The sequence below is a fragment of the Varroa jacobsoni genome, unplaced genomic scaffold (assembly GCF_002532875.2).
Source record: "Varroa jacobsoni isolate VJ856 unplaced genomic scaffold, vjacob_1.0 contig02463, whole genome shotgun sequence".
Classification (NCBI taxonomy): Eukaryota; Metazoa; Arthropoda; class Arachnida; order Mesostigmata; family Varroidae; genus Varroa; species Varroa jacobsoni.
This window is the reverse complement of record NW_019214819.1, coordinates 33,322-52,636: the sequence shown is the minus strand read 5'-3', so window position 1 is coordinate 52,636 and position 19,315 is coordinate 33,322. Positions and strand designations below refer to the sequence as shown.

The window sequence follows — 19,315 nt, the reverse complement described above, 5'->3', positions numbered from 1 at the left end:
CGAACAAACTTAGTCGGACCGAAACCAGCAACAGCTTCATACGACGGGGCAATAAAGCATGAGTTCATCGGTCTGCCGTTCTGGAAGAAGAGTGACAGATGAGTTTTCACTTCGCGGCCGCTGATATCATATAGTGCAAAAATGCACCTCTTCTTCATCGGCCACGGTGAGAGCGAAGTGTTATTAGACATGGTCCTGACGAACACGTCGACATAACACTCATTGTCATGTTCGCTGATTTGACAGAAGAATCCGCAGGCGTATCCGCACACCTCCCAGGGCTCAACGTTACTCGTGATGGTCTTCTGTCTCGACTTCTCGTGTTCGTCTATGATCTTCTGCAAATCGACCCAGAAGTATTTCTTGGTTGCTACGCCAACCAGAGTGCGTAGTTGCAATTTCAGACTTAGCACCTCATCGCGTAAACTGTGAAGTAAGCTCTCCGCTCCAAACGGACCATCTATTGATCCTTTTGAGGCTACGTCAGTCACATTGTGAGACTCTGCAGACTCCCACAGATGCTCCTTTATTTGCTCGAGCGTCCCCTCCCTTCCGCAGGAACACACGAAACGCATCTGTCGAAGCAAACTTGGCTTTATCTCGATGAGATCAGTAGTGACTTTTTTTTTGCATTCGAGACAGAACGCCTTCAACCCTGCACCTTCTTCTTCCTCTTTATGAACAATTGCGCACCCAGTACAAAAGGCATGCCCGCATGCGCAGAGATACACTCGTGGAGAAAACATGTTGCAGGCATCACAAGGCGTCAAGCGACGGCCGAGACCGCCCAGCGGTTTTAGATGGACCCGACCGGGGCACAATGCAAAAGGTAGATCGCGCACGACCAGTTGGTCCTTCATCTCAATGAGGTCTGCAATCACTCTCCGTTTGCACTCGTTGCACATAACACGGAGTTGACCGTGTTCTTCCTGTTGAACGACAGCACATCCCACGCAATAGGCGTGCCCGCAGGCAGCAATATAGACACGTGGACAAAACATATTACATGCATCGCATGGTGTTAGTCGGCGGCCGACGCTGCCCACTTTTGAGTGGCTTTTTTCGGTTGAGGCAGGCATAGCGGCGCCAGGCAGGTGCTTGCTGGCCTACAACTGGAACAAACGAACGCTACGATCAGGCGGGAGTGTCATGTTTGTTGACACCGATGGCGACAATATGTCCCACATAATTATAATAATGACAATAAGTTAACTGTTAATTGTAGCCAATCATTCCCAAGCTGAAATAGGTATCTTAGTTGACTCGCTAACAAGTTGAAAGGTTTATTTTATGACTTTTCAAAACAAAAAATTCAAAACAGATGTTGGCCAGCATTTGCGGTTTGTGGATGGCCAGGTTTTTATAAGTGCGGTTAAAGAAGAGCCGCAACACGTAATATGTAGTTTCAAATAAATTAACAAGGGTACGTGTTGTTTGTATTCTATAAGTAACCAATGCTAACTCGGAAGTAATTACAGTAGGTGATTTTTGTTAAAAGCAATACACACAAAGGGAGAGAAAAACCCTGTGTTTTGCTAGGCTTTCATACAGTATTTAATCATGAATGCAGACAACACACGGCGGCACGCATCTCTCGAAAGCCTTTGTGAATATATCTTGAATATATGAATTGTTTTGACTCTAACGCTTCCATTCCTACAAATTTGTTAACAAATTATTAGAAATGACCATTGTTCTGTTATCGTTTCAAAATATATAGGAAATGATTTAGAATATCCACCACAGTAAAGAAGCTTCACCACATTAACGTACAAAAACATCACGGCACTGGCGTGCATCTCCAACAATACTTTCAATCTAACGACGATCGTGCATTTACGTTATTTAAAAAGAAACATCCTTCACAAGTATACATTTGCTGGGTAAACAGTTCCAAAAACCGTTGTTAGGCTAAAGCGAATAAACTCTTGTTAACTGTAGTAGGCTCAATGGTTACAGGAATTCGTAATGTTCCCCACGCAAGAAAATCACGATGAAGATCACCATGTCGCTGTTGAGCGCAGTCTGAAGAACTATTGTCGTTTACGATTTCATACCTGAGACATAGGCCATGCACCATGCGCCCGTGAAGCAGCTCGAAAGTTCTGGAAAGTTAAGTTGCTTTTTGCTTTGTGACAATTTCACCTTACAGCATACAGGAAGCTGAAGTTAGTTGTCACCACGGTATGGATTTGAAAGGTGCAAATAAATGCCTTATTGATGTATCCATCTAATCGCTTTGCAATGCGAACCGAATGGTCTTTTGCCCTGTCGCAATAGTGCATGGGACCGAACTGGGCCTATCCCAAATGTTGACATTTTAAAGAATGCATAAGAATACCATTTGTTTCGTAACAAGAGAGGAGCATTACTTGCAAAATTGATCACACCCCACTGAATCTGACGGAGATAGCCTCACACAGTGAAGATCCCTATCTTCGTTTAGTACTGCGATGTTTAAATTTTTCAAAGCAACACTAAACATTAGCATGGATTCCCATTTCTTGAGAATATCAATATCGCACTTACGCTCTAATCTTGTAATCAGATTTGTGTGCGTCGCGGCAGGGACGCTTCGTTGTATCAAAACAGATGAATAAGACAATACTGTGTGTATCCGATTCCGTGATTTCCCGAAACGAAGTTCAGGATATAGCGACAGCAACGTTTGCATTCCTTCGTTACTGCGTAAAGCACTATCAGGGTATTCAAGCGATCAGAAATCTCGATCGTAATCGAATACAGCGGAAGAGAGCAATAATCTGTCGACGGCCGTCATGGACTTTCAGCGCTCAAAAGAGTCAATTATTGACTAGGTTACACTTCGGGCGTGATCCAAGATAGGCAGCACAACAAACACTTAACCACAGCTTTAGAGAAGATATATACCGACCTATAACGTAGAACACCGCGAAACGAGTAGACTCTAAATCCTCCTTTAAATCGTCAAGGTTGTACTGATGGCAGTTTGATACGCAAGCGTGACGCCGCTAAATGTATTGTAACCCATGGCTAGCATATGGATAGCGCGAAGTTGACGTTGATTACCGTCTTTGTTTATGATTTATCCGTGTTCTGCAGACCATCGAAGCTCTCTGTGCCAATACAGTTACATATTTTTACTAAAGAATTTACTTTTTAATTATTAAGTATTTGTTAACTACCAATAAAATCAGAAGTGTGTGTGTGCACGCATGTTATTACCGATCGATTTACAGAAAGATCGGGTTGTGTTTACTAGTTGCAAAGATCGTGCTCAGCGCACGCAGTATATTGGCCACGCAGTATTTAGCAGGCCATGTCTTGCGTCTTGCTATCATGGTGCTCACATCGAAGTCTTTACTTGATGGTTCGGAATTAATTATACCTTATTTTCTCTTTTTTATTTATTTATTATCTTATTTATTTATTATATAGTCGCTGTTCTCAAACAGATAGCTTTGGTAGAGATTCGAATGCTAAATTATAGCTATTCGTGATAGAAAAGTTCCTCTTTTCAGTCAAGATGGGCATGAAAGTCCTGTCCTTGGATTTCAGTTGTCCACAATTTCAATCTATAATTATAGATTTACAAACAACTTCCCAATTAACATACCCATTTTCTGTGTGATGCCCCTTGCCTGCTACTTATTTTTGTATGAATGAATAAAATGTTCCAATGAACGAATTTCACGTCTTTTGTTCAAGAGGCGCATGCTGCAACTATCATATCTTGTAGCAAGTGCCTGCACACGAGATCTATTTATCCCGCACACTGATTATACAATGCCGATTAAACAGACGATTTCTAAAATTAAGTCGATTTTATCCAAACGTACTAGTCTAGATGCCATATTGGTTCTAGAAAATTCACATCTTAAAATCATCTAACACTTCCATGCAACGCGCGTAGCTCATTAAATACCAACGGTAGTAAACTTACAATATTAAAATTATCTAAATGACTTAGCACAATGTGTAGTAAATCTTATTAACTGTGAATAGAGTTCTTTTTGAATTCACTGGATGAGAAACGGTAAGCGAATCTAGGCTATGCATTAATAGCTCGAATAATTTCTATCTACGTAGTTTCCGCATTCAGACAATTGAGTTAGTGACGTTAGATCGCAAGCTCTGAGAGGACATCTACATAGAAAGCTGGCGGCGGTGGAAATCAGGTTTATGCTATCAGACAACGGGGTCGAAACGCATAAAACTATGGAAAATAAGGTAAAGATGCTCAACAAAATGGCTTTATGGAAATAAATCATTAGTTCGAATGGCATCGGATCCAATCGTTGATACAGGCGATTACAAAACGCATTATGGAAACTACCTTGGGCTACCTAATTAAGAAGCGTTCTATAAAACGACAACTGTAGGTGTTCGCAAAAAAGATAACCTTCAAGCCAAGATAAGCTAGCAATGATTTTACTAACGCGGTGTCGGATACACAGCAATAGCATTTTGACCGTAGTTTGGGAAAATATTTCCTATAGTTCAAGTTTTGTCCAGATGCCAAGCTACATTTTTCTGGTCAACCAGACTGAACGACTGTTACATTTAGATAGCCTGAATTGAAATACTGTAGTGACTGTAAGGTTCAATCGGCAATTGATCAAAATAAAAAAATTAATCAAAAAAAAAAAAAAAAAGTCTATTCATCCTGCTTTCTATTGTAATGTATAACACAGGTGTGAGTTACTGCAATATATATACACCACAGCACTGGTAGGCTGGGAATTTTTTAGGTCTTTGCCGGATGCAGGTGTTGAGAAATTTCATAGAATGGTTATCACTAGAAATGAGCAATATATATATGAGAATATATTTACATTCACACAAATATTTCTAATAAGACGATAATACTAATAGTGCGCTTATAATAGTGAATAACATTATATATATATATATATATACATATGGCTTCGATTTTGTTTGTTTCGGTATCAAAGGTTGTCATTAAAGGACAGATTTTTTTTCGTATTTTAAACCTATTTATTAGGCAGCGCAATATTGTCGAATGTGACCATATATACATTTTTAAATTGTCAACTTTTTACATATGTAGCACCAAACGACAACGCGGTAAGCTCAACGTTAGTGATCGCAAATCGGGGTGTGTACGTCACCGACACGATTACGATGTTGAGGCAATACGCGAATAACAACGATGATTAAGAAAAACGGCAGTCAAGAACAAAAGCACGAAAAACGTCATCATCACTATCTCGAGCATAGGACAACGGCTGCGAACAACCGCAGTAGGCGACCGCTCGATTCCTTGCTCGGACGACCGTTCGATAAATAGGTTATAGCCACAACTACTTGGTCAGCTCGGTCTCCTCCTCGACAGCACATATGATCTCCTCGCGTCATCCTTACCCACGGCGATGACATTCAGCGGCGCTCCTACTCGACTTCCAATACAACTACCTCAGCCGTCGTCGCCGCTGCGGTCAGTACTGTTCTGCTTTCGATCGGACCCATCGGCAGCACAAGGCAGAAGCAGGCACCCGCTGCCCGCCGGCCTGGCTGACAGCTCTCTCAGCCGACTCGCCCGCCGTCCGCTGGTCGTGCGTTGTCCGTCTGCCTAGGTAGCAGCTATCTTCGCTATCGCATAACAGCCAGCGACGCCGCTCTCCCTCTCCATTGTGACACTCGCCCAGCAGCTACCCGCGCGCCCTCGAGCGGCTGATCCCGGCTGCTGTACTTGGGTAGTCTCGTGGCGCGCCTGCGACGGTGGTTCGCTGCTTGCTTGTCCTCAAGAAGCAACAGAAAGCCAGGTTAGTGCCTCAGCGGAGCACGACGCTACTTTCTGTGCGTTTTCCTGTCTGTGCGCTGCTGTTAATCCTGACGACGACGACTGCGGCTGGATAGTATTCAACGACAAGAAAGCTATTTGACGACTACAATAGTGCGTGCGAGCGCGTGAATATCTCCTGCTTCCTTCGTTGGAACAGCGAGTGCCACGACAGACTGTCGAAAGCGCTGTAGATTCTGACTTTCTCCGTCTTGTGTTAGGGGCTGGTCGCCGCTGCATGCGAGTACTAATAGAAGTGGAGAAGATTCGCAGGAGTAGCACCAGAGGCGCAAGTTGGGACAAATCAAACATCAGGATTTATTGTTTGAGTAATTTAGTGGCTTTATGATTAGGTTAGTGCGTTGTTGTTGGTCCAGCAAGCGTACCAGGGCTGAGCGAGTTTAGCCCGACGTCGCCCCGATTGTGACGACGTTGGCCGTCTTTTTCGTAGTCGGCTACGAAAAGTTGAGCATAAAACGCCGACGACCGACAAAGATAGTAGAAGCCAAGGAAGAGAAAAGCATCAAATTCGTTTGCCGGACGGATTGTGCTGTCTTGCGTGCAACAGTTGCGACCCCGAGGGAAGATTTTCTCAATCTGCGCTTTAAGTAAAGAGGCATACGCAGAAGTCCCTTATGATAAATGGTTTCCATCGAGCTTCCACTGATCTGGCGTTGCAAGAGCTTGTGTGGTAGGTCTTCTACACCCATCATGATTCTCGGACTCTAATTGATGTCATTAGTTGGTAATAGTACAATACTAAGTATTAAAATTAAACTGGGAGAAAGGCTTCAACAGGAGGCTTGGAAATTTCTAGCGGGACGAAACAGATAAATCGCCTGAGAATAGACGACGTCCGTAGAGCGTAACGGCAACAGTACTAATTCCCTAGTAGTATTCGAAAAACATGCTGAAGAGAACGACCATCATTTTGCGAACGCTTAAGAAACGTTAGGGCTACAGGTCACGCAAGGCTTCACTAGAGAAATTACGAAGTAAAATGACACTTGCATCTACCACAAATCAACCTCGTGCTCCTGTCGAGGGAAGGCACATTTACTATAGTTTACTATAGTGATGGTCGGGATTGTATTATGAAGGTGCCCCTTAACCTCCAAAAAAAAAAGTCTAGGAATCGTCTCTAAAAAGAGAACAATATAATTAAATTGCTCGGCGGCTATAACGGAAATGGAAAATCATCTTCAGATGGAAAAAATAAAAAGATAACAATGCAATTAAAAAAATCGAAATTTTATATAAAAGCCTTATGTTAGGTGTTTTTGTATCATTAAGCATAACAAAAAAAGCCATTGTTACTTGTGTAATTAAATGATTGTTTTTAGGAGCAGAAACTAGTAACAAAACAAACCCGCAACTTCGTTAACCTCAAGCAAAAGTTCTAGCTATTCTATTATTTGACTTGATTTTTTGCTGACTTAAATCCAATTTGTTGTTGCAATTTGATTTCTTAATAATCACACAGATTCACATTACTTGATAATATTCCCAAATTTTCAACAATGTTGGCGAAACGCAAATTTTATTTGATTATCATTTGCCTGCACCTGATAATCGTTTTAGTTTCCATGTAGCAATATTCTTACGGTTCTTGAAGTTCTGCCGAAAAGCAGGCTCGTCCTTCAAAGAGTAATTCATCCGACCTGTCGCGAATATCGGCCACTCGAACAAACTTAGTCGGACCGAAACCAGCAACAGCTTCATACGACGGGGCAATAAAGCATGAGTTCATCGGTCTGCCGTTCTGGAAGAAGAGTGACAGATGAGTTTTCACTTCGCGGCCGCTGATATCATACAGTGCAAAAATGCACCTCTTCTTCATCGGCCACGGTGAGAGCGAAGTGTTATTAGACATGGTCCTGACGAACACGTCGACATAACACTCATTGTCATGTTCGCTGATTTGACAGAAGAATCCGCAGGCGTATCCGCACACCTCCCAGGGCTCAACGTTACTCGTGATGGTTTTCTGTCTCGACTTCTCGTGTTCGTCTATGATCTTCTGCAAATCGACCCAGAAGTATTTCTTGGTTGCTACGCCAACCAGAGTGCGTAGTTGCAATTTCAGACTTAGCACCTCATCGCGTAAACTGTGAAGTAAGCTCTCCGCTCCAAATGGACCATCTATTGATCCTTTTGAGGCTACGTCAGTCACATTGTGAGACTCTGCAGACTCCCACAGATGCTCCTTTATTTGCTCGAGTGTCCCCTCCCTTCCGCAGGAACACACGAAACGCATCTGTCGAAGCAAACTTGGCTTTATCTCGATGAGATCAGTAGTGACTTTTTTTTTGCACTCGAGACAGAACGCCTTCAACCCTGCACCTTCTTCTTCCTCTTTATGAACAATTGCGCACCCAGTACAAAAGGCATGCCCGCATGCGCAGAGATACACTCGTGGAGAAAACATGTTGCAGGCATCACAAGGCGTCAAGCGACGGCCGAGACCGCCCAGCGGTTTTAAATGGACCCGACCGGGGCACAATGCAAAAGGTAGATCGCGCACGACCAATTGGTCCTTCATCTCAATGAGGTCTGCAATCACTCTCCGTTTGCACTCGTTGCACATAACACGGAGTTGACCGTGTTCTTCCTGTTGAACGACAGCACATCCCACGCAATAGGCGTGTCCGCAGGCAGCAATATAGACACGTGGACAAAACATATTACATGCATCGCATGGTGTTAGTCGGCGGCCGACGCTGCCCACTTTTGGGTGGCTTTTTTCGGTTGAGGCAGGCATAGCGGCGCCAGGCGGGTGCTTGCTGGCCTGCAACTGGAACAAACGAACGCTACGATCAGGCAGGAGTGTCATGTTTGTTGACACCGATGGCGACAATATGTCCCACATAATTATAATAATGACACCAAGCTAACTTAATTGTAGCCAATCATTCTCAAGCTGAAATAGGTATCTTAGTTGACTCGCTAACAAGTTGACTAACAAGAAAGATTTATTTTATGACTTTTCAAAACAAAAATTTCAAAACAGATGTTGGCCAGCATTTGCGGTTTGTGGATGGCCAGGTTTTTATAAGTATGGTTAAGGAAGAGCCGCAACACGTAATATGTAGTTTCAAATAAATTAACAAGGGTACATGTTGTTTGTATTCTATAAGTAACCAATGCTAACTCGGAAGTAATTACAGTAGGTGATTTTTGTTAAAAGCAATACACACAAAGGGAGAGAAAAACCCTGTGTTTTGCCAGGCTTTCATACAGTGTTTAATCATGAATCCAGACAACAACGGCGGCACGCATCTCTCGAAAGCCTTTGTGAATATATCTTGAATATATGAATTGACTCTAACGCTCCCATTCCTACAAATTTGTTAACAAATTATTAGAAATGATCATTGTTCTGTTATCGTTTCGAAATATATAGGAATTGATTTAGAATATCCACCACAGTATAGAAGCTTCACTACATTAACGCACAAAAACATCGCGGCACTGGCGTGCATCTTCAACAACAATACTTTCAATCTAAAGACGATCGTGCATTTACGTTATTTAAAAAGAAACATCCTTCACAAGTATACATTTGCTGGGGTAAACAGTTCCAAAAACCGTTGTTAGGCCAAAGCGAATAAACTCTTGTTAACTGTAGTAGGCTCAATGGTTACGGGAATTCGTAATGTGCCCCACGCAAGAAAATCACGATGAAGATCACCATGTCGTTGAGAAACTGTTGAGCGCAGTCTGAAGACCTATTGTCGTTTACGATTTTATACCTGAGACATAGGCCATACACCATGCGCCCGTGAAGAAGCTCGAAAGTTCTGGAAAGTTAAGTTGCTTTTTGCTTTGTGACAATTTCACTTTACAGCATACAGGAAGCTGAAGTTAGTTGTCACCACGGTATGGATTTGAAAGGTGCAAATAAATGCCTTATTGATCTATCCATCTAATCGCTTTGCAATGCGAACCGAATGGTTTTTTGCCCTGTCGCAATAGTGCATGGGACCGAACTGGGCCTATCCCAAATGTTGACATCTTAAAGAATGCATAAGAATTCCATTTGTTTCGTAACAAGAGAAGAGCATTACTTGCAAAATTGATCACACCCCACTGAATCTGACGGAGATAGCCTCACACAGTGAAGATCCCTATCTTCGTTTAGTCGTGAGATGTTTAAATTTTTCAAAGCAACACTAAACATTAGCATGGATTCCCATTTCTTGAGAATATCAATATCGCACTTACGCTCTAATCTTGTAATCAGATTTGTGTGCGTCGCGGCAGGGACGCTTCGTTGTATCAAAACAGATGAATAAGACAATACTGTGTGTATTCGATTCCGTGATTTCCCGAAACGAAGTTCAGGATATAGCCATAGCAACGTTTGCATTCCTTCGTTACTGCGTAAAGCACTATCAGGGTATTCAAGCGATCAGAAATCTCGATCGTAATCGAATACAGCGGAAGAGAGCAATAATCTGTCAACGGCCATCATGGACTTTCAGCGCTCAACAGAGTCAATTATTGACTAGGTTACACTTCGGGCGTGATCCAAGATGGGCAGCACAACAAACACTTAACCACAGCTTTAGAGAAGATATATACCGACCTATAACGTAGAACACCGCGAAACGAGTAGACTCTAAATCCTCTTTTAAATCGTCAAGGTTGTACTGATGGCAGTTTGATACGCAAGCTTGACGCCGCTAAATGTATTGTAACCCATGGCTAGCATATGGATAGCGCGAAGTTGACGTTGATTACCGTCTTTGTTTATAATTTATCCGTGTTCTGCAGACTATCGAAGCTCTCTGTGCCAATACAGTTACATATTTTTACTAAAGAATTTACTTCTTAATTATTAAGTATTTGCTAACTACCAATAAAATCAGAAGTGTGTGTGTGTGCACGCATGTTATTACCGATCGATTTACAGAAAGATCGGGTTGTGTTTACTAATTGCAAAGATCGTGCTCCGCGCACGCAGTATATTGGCCACGCAGTATTTAGCAGGCCATGTCTTGCGTCTTACTATCATGGTGCTCACATCGAAGTCTTTACTTGATGGTTCGGAATTAATTATACCTTATTTTATGTTTGCTGTTGTCAAACAAATAGGTTTGGTAGAGATTCGAATGCTAAATTATAGCTATTCGTGATAAAAAAGTTCCTCTTTTCACTCAAGATGGGCATGAAAGTCCTGTCCTTGGATTTCAGTTGTCCACAATTTTAATCTATAATTATAGATTTACAAACAATTTCCTAATTAACATACCCATTTTCTGTGTGATGCCCCTTGCCTGCTACTTATTTTTGTATGAATGAGTAAAATGTTCCAATGAACGAATTTCACGTCTTTTGTTCAAGAGGCGCATGCTGCAACTATCATATCTTGTAGCAAGTGCCTGCACACGAGATCTATTTATCCCGCACACTGATTATACAACGCCGATTAAAATAGACGATTTCTAAAATTAAGTCGATCTTATCCAAACGTACAAGTCTAGATGCCATATTGGTTCTAGAAAATTCACCTCTAAAAATCATCTAACAATTCCATGCAACGCGCGTGGCTCATTAAATGCCAACGGTAGTAACATTACAATATTAAAATTATCTAAATGACTTAGCACAATGTGTAGTAAATCTTATTAACTGTGAATAGAGTTCTTTTTGAATTCACTGGATGAGAAACGGTAAGCGAATCCAGGCTATGCGTTAATAGCTCGAAGAATTTCTATCTACGTAGTTTCCGCATTCAGACAATTGAGTTAGTGACGTTAGATCGCAAGTTCTGAGAGGACATCTACATAGAAAGCTGGCGGCGGTGGAAATCAGGTTTATGCTATCAGACAACAGGGTCGAAACGCATAAAACTATGGAAACATAAGGTAAAGATGCTCAACAAAATGGCTTTATGGAAATAAATCATTAGTTCGAATGGCATCGGATCCAATCGTTGATACAGGCGATTACAGAACGCATTATCGAAACTACCTTGGGCTATCTAATTAAGAAGCGTTCTATAAAACGACAACTGTAAATGTTCGAAAAAAAGATAACCTTCAAGCCAAGATAAACTAGCAATGATTTTACTAACGCTGTATTGTCTACGATACACAGCAATAGCATTTCGACCATAGTTTGGGAAAATATTTCCTATAGTTCAAGTTTTGTCCAGATGCCAAGCTACAACATTTTTCTGGTCAACCAGACCGAACGACTGTTACATTTAGATAGCCTGAATTGAAATACTGTAGTGACTGTAAGGTTCAATCGGCAATTAATCAAAATCAAAAAATTAATCAAAAAAAAAATGCTTTTTATTCTAATGTATAAGACAGGTGTGAGTTACCGCAATATATATACCACAGCACTGGTAGGCTGGCAATTTTTTAGGTTTTTGCCGGATGCAGGTGTTGAGAAATTTCATAGAATGGTTATCACTAGAAATGAGCAAAACGAATATCTTTACATCCACACAAATATTTCTATTAAGACGATAATACTAATAGTGCGCTTATAATAGTGAATAACATTATATATATATATATATATATATACATATGGCTTCGATTTTGTTTGTTTCGGTACTCTATAAGAAGAGCATCGTTAAGCTCGTTCTGAAGATGTCGACGTAACGAATCAAAGGTTGTCATTAAAGGATAGATTTTTTTTCGTATTTTAAACCTATTTAGGCATCGCAATATTGTCGAATGTGACCATATATACATTTTTAAATCGTCAGCTTTTTACACATGTAGCACCAAACGACAACGCGGTAAGTTTAACGTTAGTGATCGCAAATCGGGGTGTGTACTCCCCGTGAAATCAAGCCATAACAAAAGAAAATTTGCTGTACTGTTCGAGTATCATAGGAGGTATAACTTTATTGATCATTAGGATGGGGGTTATTGTTGCTGAGGGCCAATAGAACCCATTGATGATAGTGAGGTCGGTGACATCCAGTGGCTCCTTGTGGCTTCGTATCCCTGCAACGCGATTCTGTCTACAATTCAGTTAGTTGAAATTCAGCCGTTGTCGGTGGATGAACGTAAAAAGAACTTTCTGTTAGCATCGAATTGTTAAATTGTGAGCTTCTATCGGCTTCGAAGATCTGTGGTGTCGCTAGTTGTATGTTAACAATACAAGGGATGCTGGCGTAAGAGCGTATTTATTGATTGTTTATGATTAGTATTGTTTACTCATATATAATATATTTATAAGTTGGAGAGGCTTGCTTTTGTGTTATTCGGTGTTGCGAGCCCATAACGCTGTTCAAGCTTAGAAGGAATCAAAATACCTTGATGGCTGGTTGCTCTTGCCTTAATAAGTGAAACCGTAATACATAAAATCGCAACGCATTCAGATAATAACGAACCGATCATTTTATCAAGTTCATGAAGTAATAATATGTTCACTTACCGTATCCACACCATATCGACATACTATTTCGGCTATTGGCTAAAGGTAACGACAAACTAAATTTGGCAGATTTAATTAAAAATGAAACATCTTCCAATATATATATATATATAATAGGATCATGTTTACTGTAGTTCGTTTTACCTATTGTCTCACCATGTAGGTTCAAATAGAGACAAACCTTATAAACTTCGCATTAGGCGAAGGCGTCTTCAGGAATCGATTATTCACTTATTTAGGCTGGATTGAAATTTTTTTTATTAGGATCTATGCAAGTAATAGGGGCATTCCAGGTGCATACATTTAACCTGATAGTCTTAAGTCTTAGGACATTGATCTTAGGTCTAGGAAAAGACACAGAAAGCGCCACAAAATGCCTGAAGGACACTTAAAGGAAATACTTCCTTTGTTCCATGGATAAACTTATCTTTTTCCGTAACACCAAAAGTAGCTGAAGAGTAGTTGTATTCTGCAAAGCGGTGATCGATCGGAAGATTTTTTTAAGTAGCTTTCTGGCTCAAAAAGTACTAATCTGGGGTCTGGACGGGGGGAGGGGGGAGCCAATTCTTTTTTGACGTTTCAATTAATACCCAGTCCTTGGCTATTTGAATAAGCTGCGTAACTGATGTGTTTCTTCCTAAAAAAAAAATGTTGTTAGAAATATTTGTTTTATTATAAAACACCGAAGGTTGCCTCATTTATTTTTTACTTGTCTTCACTGACACTATTTCATTAGTGGATCTCATTTTTAGAAACAAAAGAAGGACAAAAAAGATTTTACGAAGTATGAACGAGTCGTATCCAAAATCATCTTTATGCTTGTTCTAAAGAAATGCGTTAATCAGCATTATAGTGTTTTATGAAGGGCGACTAATTAAATATTGATAATTTTACATCCACTATCACCGTTAGTCGCTTCAGATTTATCGGCGATTAACTAAGATTTATTTTGTTGGCAAATGCAATAGCATAAGGTATTTTGGGACACCCTGAACAATTGAAAGAAGGCAAAATACCTTATGCTATTACGCGTCTATTTGATACTACTTGAAGTCAAACATGCGTCCTTCAGTGCTGAGCTGCTTCTGGAAAAAAAGCATCATAACGCGAATATTCAAACAGCCAGGTTTGAGAATATGAGAAGTTCAGCGTGCGAGATTACTAGTAGCGCGTTTAGTAAATGTAGGGATAGACAAGAACCGTTGCCGATGTCACAACGATGTCATGGAGAATTATCCCTGGGCTAACTCTCTGATCACAGCCTGAATAGCGACTGCTGATCCGTAACATAGCTGAGATAGTTTTATAGTTCATATTAAGTTTGTTTCAGTGGTCAAATATAAAGTAATGTGGGCAACTAACAAGATGCTGGGAATGGTCTTTAGCTTGCTTGATCTTCAAATAATTTCAAATAAGTACAGTTGCATTTAATATCAAAGTCAGCACGCGCAGACTTAACTGCTTCTGTGGTCGAGTAAGTGGTCAAGTAAGGTTTCATCTATGATGTCGTGCTACTACGCAAGAGCGTACTCATACATGCACACATCGACACACACTGTCTACGTGCATTTTCGTTTCCCCAAACCCCCCTGAATTTCTAAGACACGCCTCCAGCGGGCGGTAGTTGCATCGAAATCCTCTAGATGGCACCACGATGCTTTGGCTTAGGTAGCCTACTTACTATTAGGGCTGATTGATGAGAAAAGGGAAATATTTCATACATACGCAATGCACATATCATGATCATTGACTTTTAGGGCAACAATATTTAACACGCGATTACTTGTAATCTTTATCATTTCCATATGGATGTCAATCGAACCCGAATTTGCGCTGAAAGCTCCCTGCCTTCCTTTCTCGGAATCTATAGAACATGATATCATAATTAGCCAATATGTGTAAATTAACTGTGTTTGAAGAATTAGTATGTTGACAAGTCTATTTTATTTGGTTTCCATTAAGTAGGTGTCAAATAGTACACTGCCGTTCATGAACATTTTATAAGAGGCCGCAACTGACTCGCGAATTCGGTCCTCGGCTCCCTCTATTCCCAATACTCGTTCTATTCTCAGCTCAATACTTGTAGCTACTCATTCGAATTAAACAAAAAAAAAAAGTCGATATTTCAAGTTTTACGTTATTTTCAGTTTACAATCAAAGTGTTAATTCAATGCGCGGTCGTTAATTCAGTTTGGTAGCTTAAGCCTGAAACTGTTAATGCAGAAGATTGCTTAAATTACAACAGTAACCTATGTGACGACACTATGTACGTACTTTGAAATGAATTATCAGCCATTTTTGACCGATATATGCTCAAGGCGACTTTGTAACGTAGGTGTTTAATTTAAAATGTTTATTGTTATTTATATTTACTTTTATATCAATATGGCTTGATAAATGTGTGTATAAACGGGATATATTGCGCAATGTATGTATCTGCGTGGTTTGCTCACGCCGACCAAATTACGACTTGGACACTCTCAGACGCGTGATTACACACCCTCGTGTTTCTGTTTATCTATCTTCCGACTTTCTTTCTGTGAGTGTGCGTGTGTTCAATTATGGTCAGCCGTAAATGGATATATTGGCTGCTGATAGAGGAGAGGTGGGTCTGCAACGCTCTGTTTGTAATCAAGCTTCTGGCTCTTTGTTTATATATCAGCCGATGCCACTCGTTTTTCTTACGCGCCATCTCTGCCGCTGTCATTGGTGTAGCAGTAGCTGCAGTGGGTCTACTAGCACGGACGACGCTGCTGAGCAGCGTGACTAGTACTTAGACATAGACGCGCTGCTGATCTGTGCTGCTTTTTAAGCTGACAGAAGATACAGTTTTTTTTTGCGTCTCCGTCTTTCCATCTTTTCACTTTACCCTCCGGCCATCTTTGCAATGTTCCTTTCTAACTAGATGGTCATTACGGGAGCACTCTAGCTACAGCTAGTGTTCGAACAACTTCTATATTTAAACAGCAAGTGCCACGAGCGGCGTTGTTACCGACGCCGTTTTGGCTAACGTTGCCCCTCACCGTCACCGACACGATTACGATGTTGGGGCAATACGCGAATAACAACGATGATTAAGAAAAACGGCAGTCAAGAACAAAAGCACGAAAAACGTCATCATCACTATCTCGAGCATAGGACGACGGCTGCGAACAACCGCAGTAGGCGACCGCTCTATTACTTACTCGGACGGCCGTTCGATAAATAGGTCATAGCCACAACTACTTGGTCAGCTCGGTCTCCTCTTCGACAGCACATATGATCTCCTCGCGTCATCCCTTACCCACGGCGATGACATTCAGCGGCGCTCCCAATACAACTACCTCAGCCGTCGTCGCTGCTGCGGTCGGTACTGTTCTGCTCTCGATCGGACCCATCGGCAGCACAAGGCAGAAGCAGGCACCCGTTGCCCGCCGGCCTGGCTGACAGCTTTCTCAGCCGACTCGCCCGCCGTCCGCTGTTCGTGCGTTGTCCGTCTGCCTAGGTAGCAGCTATCTTCGCTATCGCATAACAGTCAGCGACGCCGCTCTCCCTCTCCATTGTGACACTCGCCTAGCAGCTACCCGCGCGCCCTCGAGCGGCTGATCCCGGCTGCTGTACTTGGGTAGTCTCGTGGCGCGCCTGCGACGGTGGTTCGCTGCTTGCTTGTCCTCAAGAAGCAGCAGAAAGCCAGGTTAGTGCCTCAGCGGAGCACGACGCTACTTTCTGTGCGTTTTCCTGTCTGTGCGCTGCTGTTAATCCTGACGTTTATGCTGACGACGACGACTGCGGCTGGATAGTATTCAACGACAAAAAAGCTATTTGACGACTACAATAGTGCGTGCGAGCGCGTGAATATCTCCTGCTTCCTTCGTTGGAACGGCGAGTGCCACGACAGACTGTCGAAAGCGCTGTAAATTTTGACTTTCTCCGTCTTGTGTTAGGGGCTGGTCGTCGCTGCATGCGAGTACTAACAGAAGTGGAGAAGATTCGCAGGAGTAGCACCAGAGGTGCAAGTTGGGACAAATCAAACATCCGGATCTATTGTTTGAGTCACTTAGTGGCTTTATGATTAGGTTAGTGCGTTGTTGTTGGTCCAGCAAGCGTACCAGGGCTGAGCGAGTTTAGTCGCCCCGACGTCGTCCCGATTGTGACGACGTTGGCCGTCTTTTTCGTAGTCGGCTACGAAAAGTTAAGCATAAAACGCTACCGACGACCGACAAAGATAGAGAAGCCAAGGAAGAGAAAAGCATCGAATTCGTTTGCTGGACGGATTGTGCTGTCTTGCGTGCAACAGTTGCGACCCCGAGGGAAAATTTTCTCAATCTGCGCTTTAAGTAAAGAGGCATACGCAGAAGTCCCTTATGATAAATGGTTTCCATCGAGCTTCCACTGATCTGGCAGATCAAAAATCCTGTTCTGATATTTTTTCGTCAGCAACAACAACAGGAGTAGAAGCAGGAAACGGTGTGACATACATTCGACCAACACGAATAGATGAACTTCATCAAGGTACGTGAATCTCTTACCTTCTTGCAATTGCTTATATTCAACATCCTGTGCTCCCATCTAACGCTTCGTATTCCTGTTTGATACAGCTAACTGAAAAAAATCGAAGTGGTACGAGATCCTAACGCTAGTTGGGAAAAGGCGTTGTGTTATAACTATACAGATTATTCCTTGTTCTTTGGTAGAATCGACTTCACTGCTGTTAGGCACGCGGTGTTTACGTGCAGCCCACACATCATAATGATGATGGTGGTTTCTGTGTGTCCGTGTGTTCAACTCTATCGGGATTGGCGTCAGTGTATGTAAGAGATGACTGAGTCTATGTGAGAGACTTAACCGGAACAGGTCCGAACTCTCGCTGTGCTGTTGCCGCTGCAGTTAGAACTGTCAAGGCCGATGGCCTTGGTCGGCCACCCAGGGGAATTGGCCGCCCGGAACGAGGGTTACTTAAAGGTCGGAAGGGAATCGGGGAGGAGGAGGAGGATCTTCTCGTCTGTGTATCGGCCCGCGTTTATTATGTTCCATTCCAGCTAATTGAGTGGCTAGCCGCATATTTACACAGAGAAACATTTTTACAATTTTATACGTGTTTACCGATTTGGCTGGCAAATAGATTGCTAGCAGCACTTACCTACGACGATGCGAGGTCATGAACGCTGTCACGTTTTACTTGGAAAAATATGAATCGAGGATGAAACAGGATGCGATTATGTAGGGATCCTTTCTTAGAAAACTAAAAATCCATAAATATCTAACTACCTAGACGCATACCAAGTTTGCTTACTACGTTGCTAAGATTTGCGTATGCTACTGCCATTTCCTAATGCTATATATATATATATCATTAGGAAATATATATATGTCTTGTTTAATGTAGTACTAGCGTGTTTTTGCCAATCTGCTTCTTTAATAGAAGCTAACTTGGCAGCACAGTTGCTGACTGTAGGATCGATTAGACGTTCGTGCTCCACACTGCGAACATCCAAACGGAACAGAGGATACAAAATTTGTCATTTCTTCGCTAGGCTGCTGCTATTGCCACCATTACTATTTGGCTACTTGATAACTTTAGTAACTTTTGTGATGAATTTTGAAGGGGTTCATTTAAAATAAAAAGTATGTGTGGCGTATAGAATTGATATTGAAAAGGTCGCTTCGGCTATCAGCGACTGGTCGGCTGGTCAAACCTTGAATGAAGATTAAGACTCGATGGGTTATCATCAATATGAAACCAAGTGCGAACAAGTCCGGAAGTCATTAGTATCACCCCTCTTCGTTTCTTGTTTTATGGTTACAGCGGTCTTAATGTTATTGTTTCATTGGTCCAGAGCCCGTCGTGACTAGAATTGGTTGTGTTCAATGCGAAGCCCATACCATGTCAAGCATAATGTAGGAAAGAATTTTAGCAAATTTTAGGTGTGAATTTATGCGTACCTTTGTACTTTATATGTACCAGAATCCAGTAGAAGTTATATGCTACTTGTTTTTGGTGCTACAGAGAGTGTCATCACCATATATATCTACCTTAATGGCCGATATGCGCGATGATATTGTTTTTCTGTCAGCGGAAAACGGAGAGTCATCGTTTAAAAAATTTAAGAATACGTAAGCACACACGGGGCATATGGGCAACCTTATCAA

The 19,315-nt window shown here is 41.8% G+C and overlaps 2 protein-coding genes and 1 long non-coding RNA gene across 5 annotated transcripts in view; 1 reads left to right on the top strand and 2 right to left on the bottom strand.

Annotated features, from left to right (window-relative positions):
- Positions 1-4,953: 4,953 nt before the first annotated feature.
- On the bottom strand, positions 4,954-10,322 carry LOC147751849 (uncharacterized). 2 transcript variants are annotated; one of them, XM_086973325.1, is made up of 2 exons: positions 10,007-10,322; positions 4,954-8,576 (listed from the first exon to the last, which is right to left on the bottom strand). In XM_086973325.1, the coding sequence occupies exon 2, from the start codon at positions 8,541-8,543 to the stop codon at positions 7,383-7,385; it is 1,161 nt and encodes a 386-aa protein (XP_086829451.1). In that variant the 5' UTR covers positions 8,544-8,576; positions 10,007-10,322; the 3' UTR covers positions 4,954-7,382. The 2 variants fall into 2 exon arrangements, with proteins under 2 accessions (XP_086829451.1, XP_086829450.1); XM_086973324.1 differs by lacking the exon at positions 10,007-10,322 and adding an exon at positions 9,535-10,000.
- Positions 10,323-12,227: 1,905 nt separating this feature from the next.
- On the bottom strand, positions 12,228-16,676 carry LOC111272507 (uncharacterized). The gene is made up of 2 exons (XR_002687558.2): positions 16,372-16,676; positions 12,228-12,770 (listed from the first exon to the last, which is right to left on the bottom strand). It is a non-coding gene; the product is annotated as an uncharacterized LOC111272507 (long non-coding RNA).
- A 127-nt stretch (positions 16,677-16,803) lies between these two features.
- The window catches only part of LOC111272506 (uncharacterized), a 35,814-nt gene continuing 33,302 nt past the window's right edge, over positions 16,804-19,315 (top strand). For both annotated transcript variants that reach the window (XM_022854001.2, XM_022854002.2), the window contains exon 1: positions 16,804-17,677. The gene's annotated coding sequence lies outside the window, so the exon portion shown is untranslated. The remainder of the gene's footprint in view (positions 17,678-19,315) is intronic.